This window comes from Propithecus coquereli, unplaced genomic scaffold, assembly GCF_000956105.1.
Source record: "Propithecus coquereli isolate 6110/MARCELLA unplaced genomic scaffold, Pcoq_1.0 Scaffold67, whole genome shotgun sequence".
Taxonomy (NCBI): domain Eukaryota; kingdom Metazoa; phylum Chordata; class Mammalia; order Primates; family Indriidae; genus Propithecus; species Propithecus coquereli.
Window position 1 is genome coordinate 164,425 of NW_012152729.1, and position 12,468 is coordinate 176,892.

A 12,468-nucleotide genomic window follows, 5' to 3' on the forward strand; every position below is an offset into this window, starting at 1 on the left:
ATGGGTATGGGGTCTCTGAGAAGATGAAGACACACAACCATTTGTGGACAGGTCATCAGGTTTTTGACTATTGCTTTGAACAAAAAATTCCCAAAAAACACGAAGGAAAAATATATATATATTCAACCTTCTCTTTAACATTTTGTTTCTGATGAAACAAATTAAAAATGGTTCCACTCTATTTTCTTTTTAATTATGTAAGTGTTCCAAAAATTCAAAGCATGTTCCCCATTGGGTAAAGTCAAGCAATACCAAAATTTTGTAGGAATAAATGGGAATTAATTTTCCTAAGTAAATCTTCTAATGGAAAAAGCGACAGAAATGTGGAAGGAACTGCATTTTGCTAGGGTTATATGGAATGTGCAAAAAATACAGGTTTTCTGTAAGCTTAAGAATTTCTCAATTAAGTGTCTTTCTTATATTAGTATTGAGTCCAATATTCTGAAACTACATAAGGTGAATAAACAGTTTTCAGAACAGTACACTGTTTAACATTCAAGAGGTGAGCTCTCAACTCACTTCCAACATTCTAGAAAACCATCCCTCTGCTCTAGAGTAAGAGAAGGAACAAGTCTAACCTGTGAGCTCCATCCATCTGTTCTCTTTTGGCCTCAGTCTGTTTCACAGTCATCCGCCATAACTCAACGTTACCTGGACGCGAGCAGTGTCAGCCTTGGCCCTCCCTGTTAGGAGGCTGACTGCCAGCCCTACCTACCGCACGTCAGGGACAGATGCCAATCCCCAAATGTCACCCTTGTGATCTGCTGGGAAATTCCTAGCAGGTTTCACATTTGTCAAGGGGTAATTCTCTTTCTGATTTGGGAGAATGTAGTCTTAGTCCTCACTTCTCCCCCATCTTCATCCCCAAAAGAAGATCCTACTATCCCAAGTTTCTCAGGAGCTTTCACAGTCTGACATCCAACAGTTAAACCAGTTCCCAGGGCCCTTCCTAGTACCCTCAGAGAAGGCTACAATGCCGACTAGCTCTCTGCCTGTGGACAAAGGTGCCGGGCTGCCTTTAAGAAGATTGGCTCGAGTGCAGATTCAAAAATAAAAAGTTCACAGTCAATGAAAAGTGCTCTCATTACATTACGTACATAAATTAATTGTTTGATTGGTTCTACATTTCCAATAGACATCATTTTGATAGGCTGTATTCTCGTAGAGAAGAATGAAAAGCCATGTGACTAGTCACATCATACCCCATTAGTTAGTTTGAGAGATAAGGTGATTTCTCTGTCACAGAGATCCATCAGCAGCAATTAGTAAAGGGAATCAACCTTCAGTTATTTCCTCCACAGAAATAGTCCCTTTCCTGCCCAGGCAGGCAAATTCTCAAAATGATCCTAGGAGAGAAAGGGTTAATGGCAGGTGGTAGGACTGATACAGAACAGCTGCTTCCTTCCCAGCAACTCTGGGAATTCCAATGCAGGTTCCACGTGAAACTAACACTGACGGTGGCTACTAGCTTATCCAGAGCCAGGCCCTGATCACTCTCGCCTTTGGCTCCGAGTTCCGCCCCGCGCACCTGTGGTTTAGAAATGCAGAGGCAAAATGCCACTGGCAGGGTCCCGCGACAACAGCACACAGCCTTTTCCCCGCATCGTGCCACTGTGGGGGTGGAGTCACAGCGCCGTGTCAAACTCCTCTGGGGGCTCGGTCCGATCCTCATCATTGGGCTCGGGCTCGAGCCTGCTTTCCTGGTGCTGTTTCATCTGTTCCTTCACTTCTTCTTCCAGGTCACGAGGTACAACAAACTGATCCTCCGGTTCCAGCTGAGTGGGGGCAGCAAAATAGCCAGTCTTCCTCTTGGGTGCTTCTGTGGCCACTTCGATGAGGTTCAGGCTGTCTTCTAGGGGCACGATAGAGCCGTTCGAGAGTTTCTTTCCATAGAGACAGGAAGTGGAGGGAGACTTCTGTAACTCTATCCTGTCCTTACTCACTGGCAGCAGTATGCCACTAGTCACACTGCTCTGTCTTCGGATCCCAAATCCCAACCCTCTAGCATGCTCCTCAGGACACAGGGCAGGAGGATTCTCAGCAAGAGCAGGAGAGCTCTCGAGATCTCTTCCTCTGCAGCAGTGGATATCTACTTCCACTTCCACCTTGCTGCCATTGGTTATGACCCCTTCAACAGGCTGGTCATCATCGCTGTCCAGGCCGTTGTCAGACTGATTACTGGAAAAGGTGGCACAAGAAGGCTGGCGCTGAAAGACCCCAGAGGTGGGCGCTGGATGAAGGCTGCAGCGCCTCTCTGGCCGTGGAAGCAAGGCAGCATCCAGGCCCGCGGCATTATGCTCGTCAGAAGCAGTGGAGCCCACTTCACTGCTCACCTCCGAGGTGGACATCTCACTGCTGAACTCAGAGGCAATCCCACTGCTAGAGGAGGGAGTGGTGGGCTTGGGGGCATCCTTGATGGTGGTGGTCGAAGCAAATCCCACAGGACCTGGGAGGGTGAGTCCATTCATTTCGCAAGTGCAGCCTTCCTCACCAATGTTCAAATAAACCACCATCGCCCCTACATTGTCCTGACAACCATAGCTCTGTGCTAACGTACACAGCTTCTTGGCAGCTGCTAATGGGTCTTGTACGTGACGCACTGCATTGACAGCTTCCGTATACGACAAGTGTTCCCACAATGCTTTGTTGCCTAGAATCAGCAATTCATCTTGAATGGTAAGCGGAGTGGAAGAAATGTGGGGTTTGGGGAGGATCCAGGGGTAGAGGTAAGTACAGCCCAGCATGCGGGTACAGCAGGTGACCCCATTCACTTTGTTGTCCTAGAGATGAGCAGAACGTAGACTGAGAAACAAGCAACAGTGATATGTCACTTTATATCTTTCTAGACTGCAGTGCTTAGGGATCCTCAATAAAATAGAATTTGTTACATGATTTTTCCTATGGAAGAGTATAATTTTAAGTGTACTTTAAAAATCAATGTAGAGAAGTCTCAAAAGACAAAATACTACACGGTTATTATACCAAATAGTTCAAAGGACTGAATTCAATTCAATTGAATTAAGTGACTAAAGGTACCACTATCTCAAAAGATATTTGCTCTAACATGAAGGACAAGCCTCAGCATGACCTTAAATAGAGAAACATGTGTTAGGAAAACAACAGGCAGAATTGCCATTAATTCTCCATCACTAGTGCTCTCGAAGAGGTCAAAACTCAAATGGGTCACTAAAAATGACTTCTCATTTAAAGGCACGGTTGGGACTGAAAAGATACCAATTGGCTAAGAAAATCCTGGTAGCTAAAGCATCGAATAATCTCTAAGGTTATTCAGCCTAGAAAAGCAGAGTGTGAAACCTGCAGCATGATTTATCCACTCTGTAAGGATGGTACCGAGAATAAACAGCACATCGAATCAGAACCCATGTCATTTGACACCTAGAGGAAAAGGAATAACCTTGCTTGAAGGTTGGGAATGTTCATGCACCAGACACTTTGTGTTGATTTCTCCTCAAGGAAAAAAAACAAACAAAAACTCCATAACGTTTGGCAAATAATAGGTTAACAATTAACGTTTGTGGTTAAAATAACAATATCTAAGTTCTATAAAAATAGTCAAAAAAAAAGTTATCTTAAGCCAGGTGTGGTGGGGCATGCACCTATAGTCCCACCTACTTGGGAGGCTAAGGAAGGAGGATCACTTGAGCCCAGGAGTTTGAGTTCAGCCTGGGTGACATCCCTTAAAAAATAAATACAGAAATCTTTAAATTTAAAAAGTTATATTTTAGCTGGGCGTGGTGGCTCGCGCCTGTAATCCTAGCACTCTGGGAGGCCGAGGCGGGGGGATTGTTTGAGCTCAGGAGTTCAAACCAGCCTGAGCAAGAGCGAGACCCCGTCTCTACTAAAAAATAGAAATTATCTGGACAGCTAAAAACATATCTATAGAAAAAATTAGCCGGGCATGGTGGCACATGCCTCTAGTCCCAGCTACTCGGGAGGCTGAGGCAGGAGGATTGCTTGAGCCCAGGAGTTTGAGGTTGCTGTGAACTAGGCTGACACCATGGCACTCACTCTAGCCCAGGCAACAAAGCAAGACTCTGTCTCAAAAAAAAAAAAAAAGTTATATTTTATCTTTCATTTGTTTTGACTGAAAGACCCTCCTAAAACTAATGCCTACTTCCAGAATCCTAACAGTATCAACCACATCATAATGATTCTTTTCGGTTTTGTTTCCTAGGACGGACCCTAAGATGGATAGTCCTTATACAGAACTCTGAAAAATAGAGAGCCCACAAGTAGCGGGCCCAAACAAATCCAGTCAACTGATCTCTGACAAACAAGCAAATGCAATTCAATGGAGAAAGGACAGTCTTTTCAACAAATGGTGCTGGAACAACTGGACATCCACGTGCAAACATGACTCCAGACACAGAGCTTATACTTTTCACAAAAATTAACTCAAAATGGACCACAGACCTAAAGAGTAATACAAAACACAAAACTATAAAACTTCTAGAAGGTAACACAGAAGAAAATCTAGGTGACCTTGGGTTTGGCGATGAGTTCTTATATACACCAAAAGCACGATTCATGAAAGAAAAAAACTGACAAGTGGGCCTTCAATAAAACCAAAAACTTCTGCTCCGTAGAAAACACTTAAAAGAATGGACAAGCCCCAGACTGGGAGACAATAGCTGCAAAACACATTTCTGATAAAGGACTTGTTTATGAAGTATACAAAGAACTCTTAAAACTCAACGATAAAGAAATAAACAATCCAATTTAAAATGGGCAAAAGATCTGAACAGAATACTGCTTTGCAATAAACAATGTTCATATGTAATTGCTAAAGTTTTTTTGATAGCAAAAGTGTTATGCTGATTTCTAAAAAAGGAGAAAAGCTAAAATATAGTAGAAATATTGATGCTTCATTATTAAAAAAGAACACTAGAGCATAGTAAGCCGTATACAGTATAAACAGAAAAATATTTTGAAATGTTGCACTTCAGAATGGGGACGTCAAACTATAAAACGCTTCTTCTGTTTGGAAAAACAAACCAGATGAGTTGGAAATTAGCTAAAGCGGACACTCAACATACACTTTACATGTTGGCTACGTATTTAAAGGATCACAAATTAGGAATTTTCATATCTAATTCATTTTGCTTTTTCTTTTTGTTAGTTACTAACAGCTCAGTAGATTTTCTTCTGGTACTATTACTAAAACCATCTGAATTGAACTTTTATTTGGATTGGATACAATTTACAAGGCATAACAGGAGAAGACTTTCGTCACTTCTGTGCACAGCAAAAGTGATCACTAGATCTGGGGATGGAAGTGACTGACAGAGAGGGAGACGCACCTCTGTAATGATGGCTTTTTGTTCCTTCACCCTTTGTGCTTCCTCTGGGTCCTGCTCCAGGCTGAAGACTTTAGAGAGGGGCAGTGGCTTCCCACTTCGGCACAGGACTGCTTGGCACGTGCCAACATTGGCCACAGTCAAGCTAAAACTGCTTGCTGGGTCGGCAGTGTCAGGGCGGATGTAGCACAGGAGAGCAGAGGAGCCCAGCTTCTGGCCGGCCATTCCTAGTTTCCTGTTTAGAAAGAAAAGAAAATGAAGACATGGTAACTAGTTTCAGAAGGAAGTGGGGGTCCTTCACGTCTGTCCTTTCCGTGGTTTTCTGCCCTGTGATCGTGAACCAGCCTCACCCTTACCCACCTGACGGCAGACTCTTGCTGTGGGTGATGGTGGTAAAGAGAGCTTTGCCTTCCACTCTCAGCTGACTGAGAAAAGAGATTTTACAGAAGGTGGAGGGTGGAGACGGGCGGATGGGGGGCAGGGTTGGGGAGACAGTGAAGGTGCATCTCTCTCTACTGCTTCTGTATCTGATCACAGACTTGCTAATTCAGAGGTTCTCACACTTTAGCACATCAGAACCACCTGGAGGGCTCGTTAGAGCAGGGACTGCTGGGCCCCACCCCAGTTTCTGATTTACTGCATATAAGGGGCTGGCCCAGTAATCCACATTTCTAACAAATCCTGGTGATGCCGAGGCTGCTGGTCCTACAACACCACTTTGAGAACCGCTCACTTGTAAGTTTCTTGGAAAGGACCATAATTTTCCTTCTGTTTCCCCCATACACGTGGCGTCCACACCTGCACTTAGTGCACAATGCCAGCAAGGAGCAGACACTATTAGATCTCATTTCAAATTCCACCTCTGCCATTTCCTGGCTATAGATCCTGAGCAAGTTATTTCTCTAAGAAATGTCTCGGATAAAAGACCTACCCCTCTGGCTTGTTTTGAAAATTAAAAATATAGTATAAAAAATACATGGTACAGTGCCTAGCTCTTGAGAGGTGCTTCACAGATTGAGTTCCCATTCACAAACCCTTTATTTTGCCAAGTCTCCTGCTCAGTTTTACTACTGAAAAATAGACTCCTTTCCCAACACCTTGCTTTGTGTTATAACGACAGATAAAACCAGTTCAAGCTGCAGGCTGTTCCATTTCAACCTTGATTATACAAGTTGACAACCTCTCAGTTGTTCACATCCTCCATGCAGCCCACCTGATGCGCACGATGCTCCATTACTGTTTGTTTATCCAGACGGTCCCTGACTTACAGTAGTATGACTTACAATTTTTCAACTTCATGATGATGTGAAAGCAACACTGTATGCATTCAGTAGAAACTGTACTTTCAATTTTGATCTTTTCCTGGGCTAGTGACATACAGTACGACCCTCTCTCGCCATGCTGGGCAGCAGCAGTGAGCCACAGCTCCCAGTCAACCATGCGATCATGGCAGGAAAACAACCGATATTCTACAGTGTAGTATTGCCAGATGATTTTGCCCAATTATAGGCTAATGTAAGTATTCGGAGTACATTTAAGGTGGGTTAGGCTAAGCTATGATGTTTGATAGGTTAGAAGTATTAAATGCATTTTTTTCACCTTACAATATTTTCAACTGACAGAACTTTATCAGGACATAACCCCATTGTAACCCCATCTGTACATGGTTTTTGCCCTTAAGTGGTTTAGACTTTAATTAGAAGATTAGTGGGGTAAACCCCCAATAACAAGTATTCTAAACACATGAATCTGATGAATGCTTGTTAACCTTTCTGTAGATTACTGACCCTTTGGACAATCTTATGAAAGCTTACCACCTTCCCTCCCCAAATGTACAGCCTCATATACACACAGACAACATTTGCACATAAATTCTGGGCTTCCCAGATCCTCAGCAGCCTTTGGGTTCAACAGAGAAAACAGATGACTCCACAGGCTCTTCAAAGAGCCAGATCCCCACACTCCATGCTGATATATGGAGAGGATGATCATGGAAGTAGTAGTAAGATCTCTCCTTGACCTTGTATTCATAATGTGGACCCTGACCTGGTTTAGAGAGATTTATTTTGCAAAAGTAGAAGTGAGTTAGGGATTATTCAACCCACCTGCTTACCTGTGAGACACCAAGAAGGTGTTAGCCATGAAAACCATGTCATTTGTTGACTGCTGCACCTCTTCCACAAGTACATCTGCCATCGTGCACTGGAGCAGGCGAGGGAGCTCCTCGTTTCGGTCCCCATCAAACATGCCGTACACAGCTCCCACTCCCTCCGCAAAGTTATCCATGGCAAGTGCAGAAACGCACAGCCTATGACAGAAATAGGAGAAAGACAATCATCAAAGAAAGTTATCAGTAAAAGATTATTCATCAGGGAGCATTCTTTTAAAAAGTAACTATTAACTCAAAGTGGAGAAGACTAGTAGTAAACCATAATCTACACACAAAAAAAGTCCCTAGATATGATACTTAAGCAGCATCTGGAAGAGCTGATATCCTAAGGAAAGGGGAAATTCAGCCACATTCATGGGCAGTACTTATTAGCTGTGTGATGCTGCCACAGGCTGGAAAGATAAAATGTTTTCTCTTAGTAGTAATTAAGGACTAGTTTTGTCAAGAACCTTCAGTCGAAGACCACCAAAGCACACCACCTGTGGTTGAACAAGTTGAATTTATTACTCTTTGCAACAAGGGAATGCTCACCATGGAACTCTGGGGTGTATAGGTAAGAGAGTGCTGGAAAGAACCTAGTAGAGGTTTTGGGCTTTGGCTGGGTCATTCTGCAGAGGGTCTAAGGAGGTGGAGGATCATACTAGATTGGGTGCTATCAGAAAGTGGGGCCATTCTTTGGTTGGGTATCTCAATATATCTTATCTACATGGAACAAAGATTAGCAGAAGGATAAAGCTATAACTGGCAAAGAAAGTAGCATTCACCCATTTTAGCCATGAAAGGGGGTGTCTGGTGCTTTGCTGACTGTACATTCATCTTCTTTTTGTCTCCCTTTATCATGGTCTCAGAGGGATTTTATCCAACACTGACATGCTGTGATTTGTTCACGTGCAAAAGGAGAACAACATGGCCTAACTGTGGGCCTCAGACCTATTCTCACATGCCAGGGGCTGCCTTTTTTCTTTCTCAGTCTCCACGGCCAACATACTCACTTATTTCTCTGCCCTGCCATTTCAGCCAGTCCGTGGCTCCAGAAGGTTGATGTGACTGTAGAATCTGTGGTTGGCAAAGGTTTCTGATCAATTTTCAGGGTTGTGATATGGCTGTGGAAAATGGAGGAAGGGAAGATTAAACTGTATATTCATCTGTATTTTAAAAAAACTATCCCAACAATAATATAGCTTTTTATAAAATAATCTGTTGACAAAGATACATTTCCAGAGAGACTGAATGAAAGTAGTATGCTGAACTCCTGGCCAAGGAGGAGAAGAGAGAAAGGAAAAGGGAGGAGGAAGAAATAGGAGCCAATATTGTTATAATTAATGCCATTTGTTGCAGTAAAAAACTAAGCACAAAAAAGATTTCTAAGTTTCAGCCAGCTGACAAAATAAAGTGTTGGTACAATGAATGAACTTGTATTGTCTCTAAGATGCTGTGACGTGATCTATGCCACCTCAAACATCTACGCCTCTTATGTGAAAATACTCAGTGTGTGGGTGGGTAGTGGCCATGTCTACTAAAAACAGACTGACTACTGGATAGAACATCCATTCATAACTGAATCAAAGAAGAGAACCTAGGAGCATTATGGTCTAATTCATTCTATTCGTTTAATTAATCGAGGTCTCCATAGTCCTAGAGAAGACCCACACATGTCTGGCAGACCTAAGAGCAAAAACAGATTCAATTTCAAAATCTGTCCTACCTAAATATGTCCAGAGTCTTGTGTTCCAGAACCAGATTTGTATTTCCAGTCAGGTCAAGGTCTTGTAACGTGACGGGCAGTGCCTCTGGAATCAGGATTTCTGTCAAGTCGTTGCAACTCAGGTCTACAAACTAAGAAGAAATGGAGAAATCAAAAGAAAATACATCACAGTGAGTTAGTTCTTTACTCCCAAATGTTCAATCTCCTACTATATCCCCAAAGTGGAGCGTAATTTCTTCCCAGGAATCAATTACGTACACTCGTCCCAAACTGGGTATATGAGAAGAGAATAATATTTCTTCCTTATGAGAATAATCTAATGCACACTCCTGCCATTTCATCATCATTCCAGCACACAGAAGTACCTGGATCTGAGGCAACTGCAGTATTTCCGGGAAAATGCTGATGTTGTTGGAGTGTGCGACAAGGGTGTGCAGCCTTTTGCAGTTTGCTATGGTTGTGGGAATGGTTTTAAGCTTATTGCCACTTAGGTTCAGTTCCTCCAATTGCTCCAATTTATTTAGTTTGCTGAAAAAGAAAAATCAAAATACTACACTGTACCAAAAATGAGCAGCTACCAAGCAGGTGCTATTTTATAACCACCACAGAGTACAGAAGGCTGACCTGGTCCACTGCCAGATGACTGGTGAGAATTAAAATTAAGTAGACACCAGCGAAGGCAGTGGCTCACCAAGATGACCACTCCTGCTCTATGTCAGCCTAATCTGTCTGTCTCTCAGTGTGTTTCAAAGACTGAAGCAGTAGTTGGGTCTTGCTTTTCTTACAGTTGTTGGATCTTGTGGGCATGATCGTATCCCTGTTATTTAATTTACAGGGAGTGGCTAAAAAAGGATTGGCCTAGAATTGGGAGGTTAGTCCTGATGCTTGCTTCCCCACTATCTAGCTGCAAAATACTGGGCAAATTAAGGTCAGTGGACCTCAATAACTTCAGCTATAAAAAAAAAGTTGTACTAAATCATCACCTAAGGTTCCTTACAGCTTAAATTTCTACAGTTACCTGTTCGTAACATAATTCATCTCCACTAAACATTTATCAAGTTCCTATTTTACAGAGAGCAATGTGCTCAGGCCTGTGCCGCCAATGATTCCCATTGTTCCACTGACTGAGCAACGCTTTCTACATGGTAAGCAAAATACTTACAGTCAGCTTAACACCATTAACCAGATTATTACAAATTGTTCTTATTTCTTTTGATTTATAAGTTTAAAAAATTATAAAAATAAACTGCTGTAACATGGAGAGAAAGTTTGAAAAATAAAGAAAATAAATCACTAATACTACCAGAAATTTGAAAGAATTACTATGATCATTTTGCTGAATTTTCTACCAAATTTTTCACGAGTATTTGTTTTACATAAATTTTATCTTATCTTTTTCATATAACATATTTTTATTGCTAGAAAATTCAAAAATACTCTTCAATAAGTAGGCTTAGTAAATTAAAATAATTTTTCTTTCTAGTAATATATACACGTGGAAAAAAACTGAAAAATAGAGACAAACAGAAAAAAAAAATCTTTTCATTCCACTCTCAGAGATAATCTCTGATGACATTTTGGTGAAAAGTATTCTTGTCTTTTTTAGGTATATTTTTCAAATTAAAAAATGGTGCTATATTAAATATATCATTTTATAACTTGTTTTTTTTTATTTAATAAAGTATTTTAAAATGTTCCCATGTCCAAATCTCATGTTTTTCCCTTATACTACTCTCTGCCTAGATTTTCCTGACTTGTAAATAAAAATGCAGCACCCATATCTCAATCAGTTTCTTACTGAGTACCCAGAACTGTGCTAGATCCTGAAAATAGTCCAAAAGAAACAAGATCTATACTGTGCCTGTATAATTATAACACTGCTTAGGAAATGATCTCATAGTGGATTTATTATTCAGTACGGAGTATACATTTTCTTCAATATGCCGCTCCTAAATTCCATTTAGCTTTATTACGTATATTCAGATTACTCTAATTTTGTGTGACTGCCTGTTAATTCTTGTCTTTACCACTAACTTACTTTCATTTCAATGTTTTAAGTTTTATATCAACCTGCTTTTGACCCCTTCAACAATAAAAGTGTCGTCAAATTAGGCAAGATTCATTAGTTTTAGAGTATTATACCTGGTACCACCTAGCAGTTTCATAAACTAGTATATCTTGTGAGTGGTGTGTTATATTCATTTTACATGAACATATTTGAGGTCAACTAAACTAATCTGATAAGATTTCAAGAGATCTACGCTTCTTGAAATTAAGATTCTGCATTCATTTTAAAAGCCATTATTTGAATTCTTTCAAGGAAGCAATCAAGTTTATCCTGTTTGTAGTCTGAATCTCTATCTCATTTTATAAATGCTCACAAAAATTATAATTTTATATGACATATATAATTGCATTCAAATTACATCAAATGTCATTTCTTCATGTTCTTAGTTTTTAAAAATATGATTTTTAATGACTATTTTCATGGTATAGATGGATTTTTCTGGCGGTAAATTTTCCAAATATCAACCAGTGTAGTGGTGAGCATGTGTAGTCCCAGCTACTTGGGAGGCTGAGGCAGAAGGACCACTTGAGCCCAAGAGTTCAGGCCAGCCTGGGCAACATAGCAAAAGCCTGTCTCCTTAAAAAAAAAAATTCTAAATTTATTTTATCAAATGTATTTTTGAAAGATATTTACTTCTCCACTGACACTGTCTAAAATGTTGATAGCATTAAACATCTCTCTTACATCTTTTTATAGATGTAGCCTGGCTAACAACTATTCATCTCTTCGTTGAGGAAGCCTAACCACACCCCCAGGCTCCGTGCAGTGCAGCTAGCAACCTATGCTATCTTCTTTAAAATGCTGCCTTTATTAAACTACACAACAATTGCCTACATACTTGTCTATTTCCCCAATTTGACTGTAAACTTTCTGAAGTCACAGACTATAAGTCTTACACAGTACTTGGCATACAGTAGGCAGTCAATGTATGTATTATGAATAAATTAATAGACTCAACAGTATTTTATAAAGCAGTGCTGAGAAGGGAAGAAAAATAATTATCTTCAGAATTCTTTATTTCATAAACCTGTACTATCTTACATTGAGTATTCTCAGACCATTATTAAATAATGAGAACTAAAAATTAAACATATTTTTTGGCCGGGCACAGTGGCTCACGCCTGTAATCCTAGCACTCTGGGAGCCCAAGGCGGGAGGATCCCTTGAGCTCAGGAGTTCGAGACCAGCCTGAGCAAGAGCAAGACCC

General features: G+C 40.9%; 1 protein-coding gene across 1 annotated transcript in view; it reads right to left on the reverse strand.

Annotated features, from left to right (window-relative positions):
- Positions 1-1,589: 1,589 nt before the first annotated feature.
- The window catches only part of PHLPP2 (PH domain and leucine rich repeat protein phosphatase 2), a 67,881-nt gene continuing 57,002 nt past the window's right edge, over positions 1,590-12,468 (reverse strand). Inside the window, exons 12-17 of the mRNA XM_012660452.1 lie at positions 9,559-9,721; positions 9,194-9,324; positions 8,481-8,591; positions 7,432-7,626; positions 5,322-5,553; positions 1,590-2,780 (exon numbers count right to left, since the gene is read on the reverse strand). Coding sequence (XP_012515906.1) covers positions 1,626-2,780; positions 5,322-5,553; positions 7,432-7,626; positions 8,481-8,591; positions 9,194-9,324; positions 9,559-9,721 — 1,987 coding nt within the window. The 3' untranslated portion in view covers positions 1,590-1,625. The remainder of the gene's footprint in view (positions 2,781-5,321; positions 5,554-7,431; positions 7,627-8,480; positions 8,592-9,193; positions 9,325-9,558; positions 9,722-12,468) is intronic.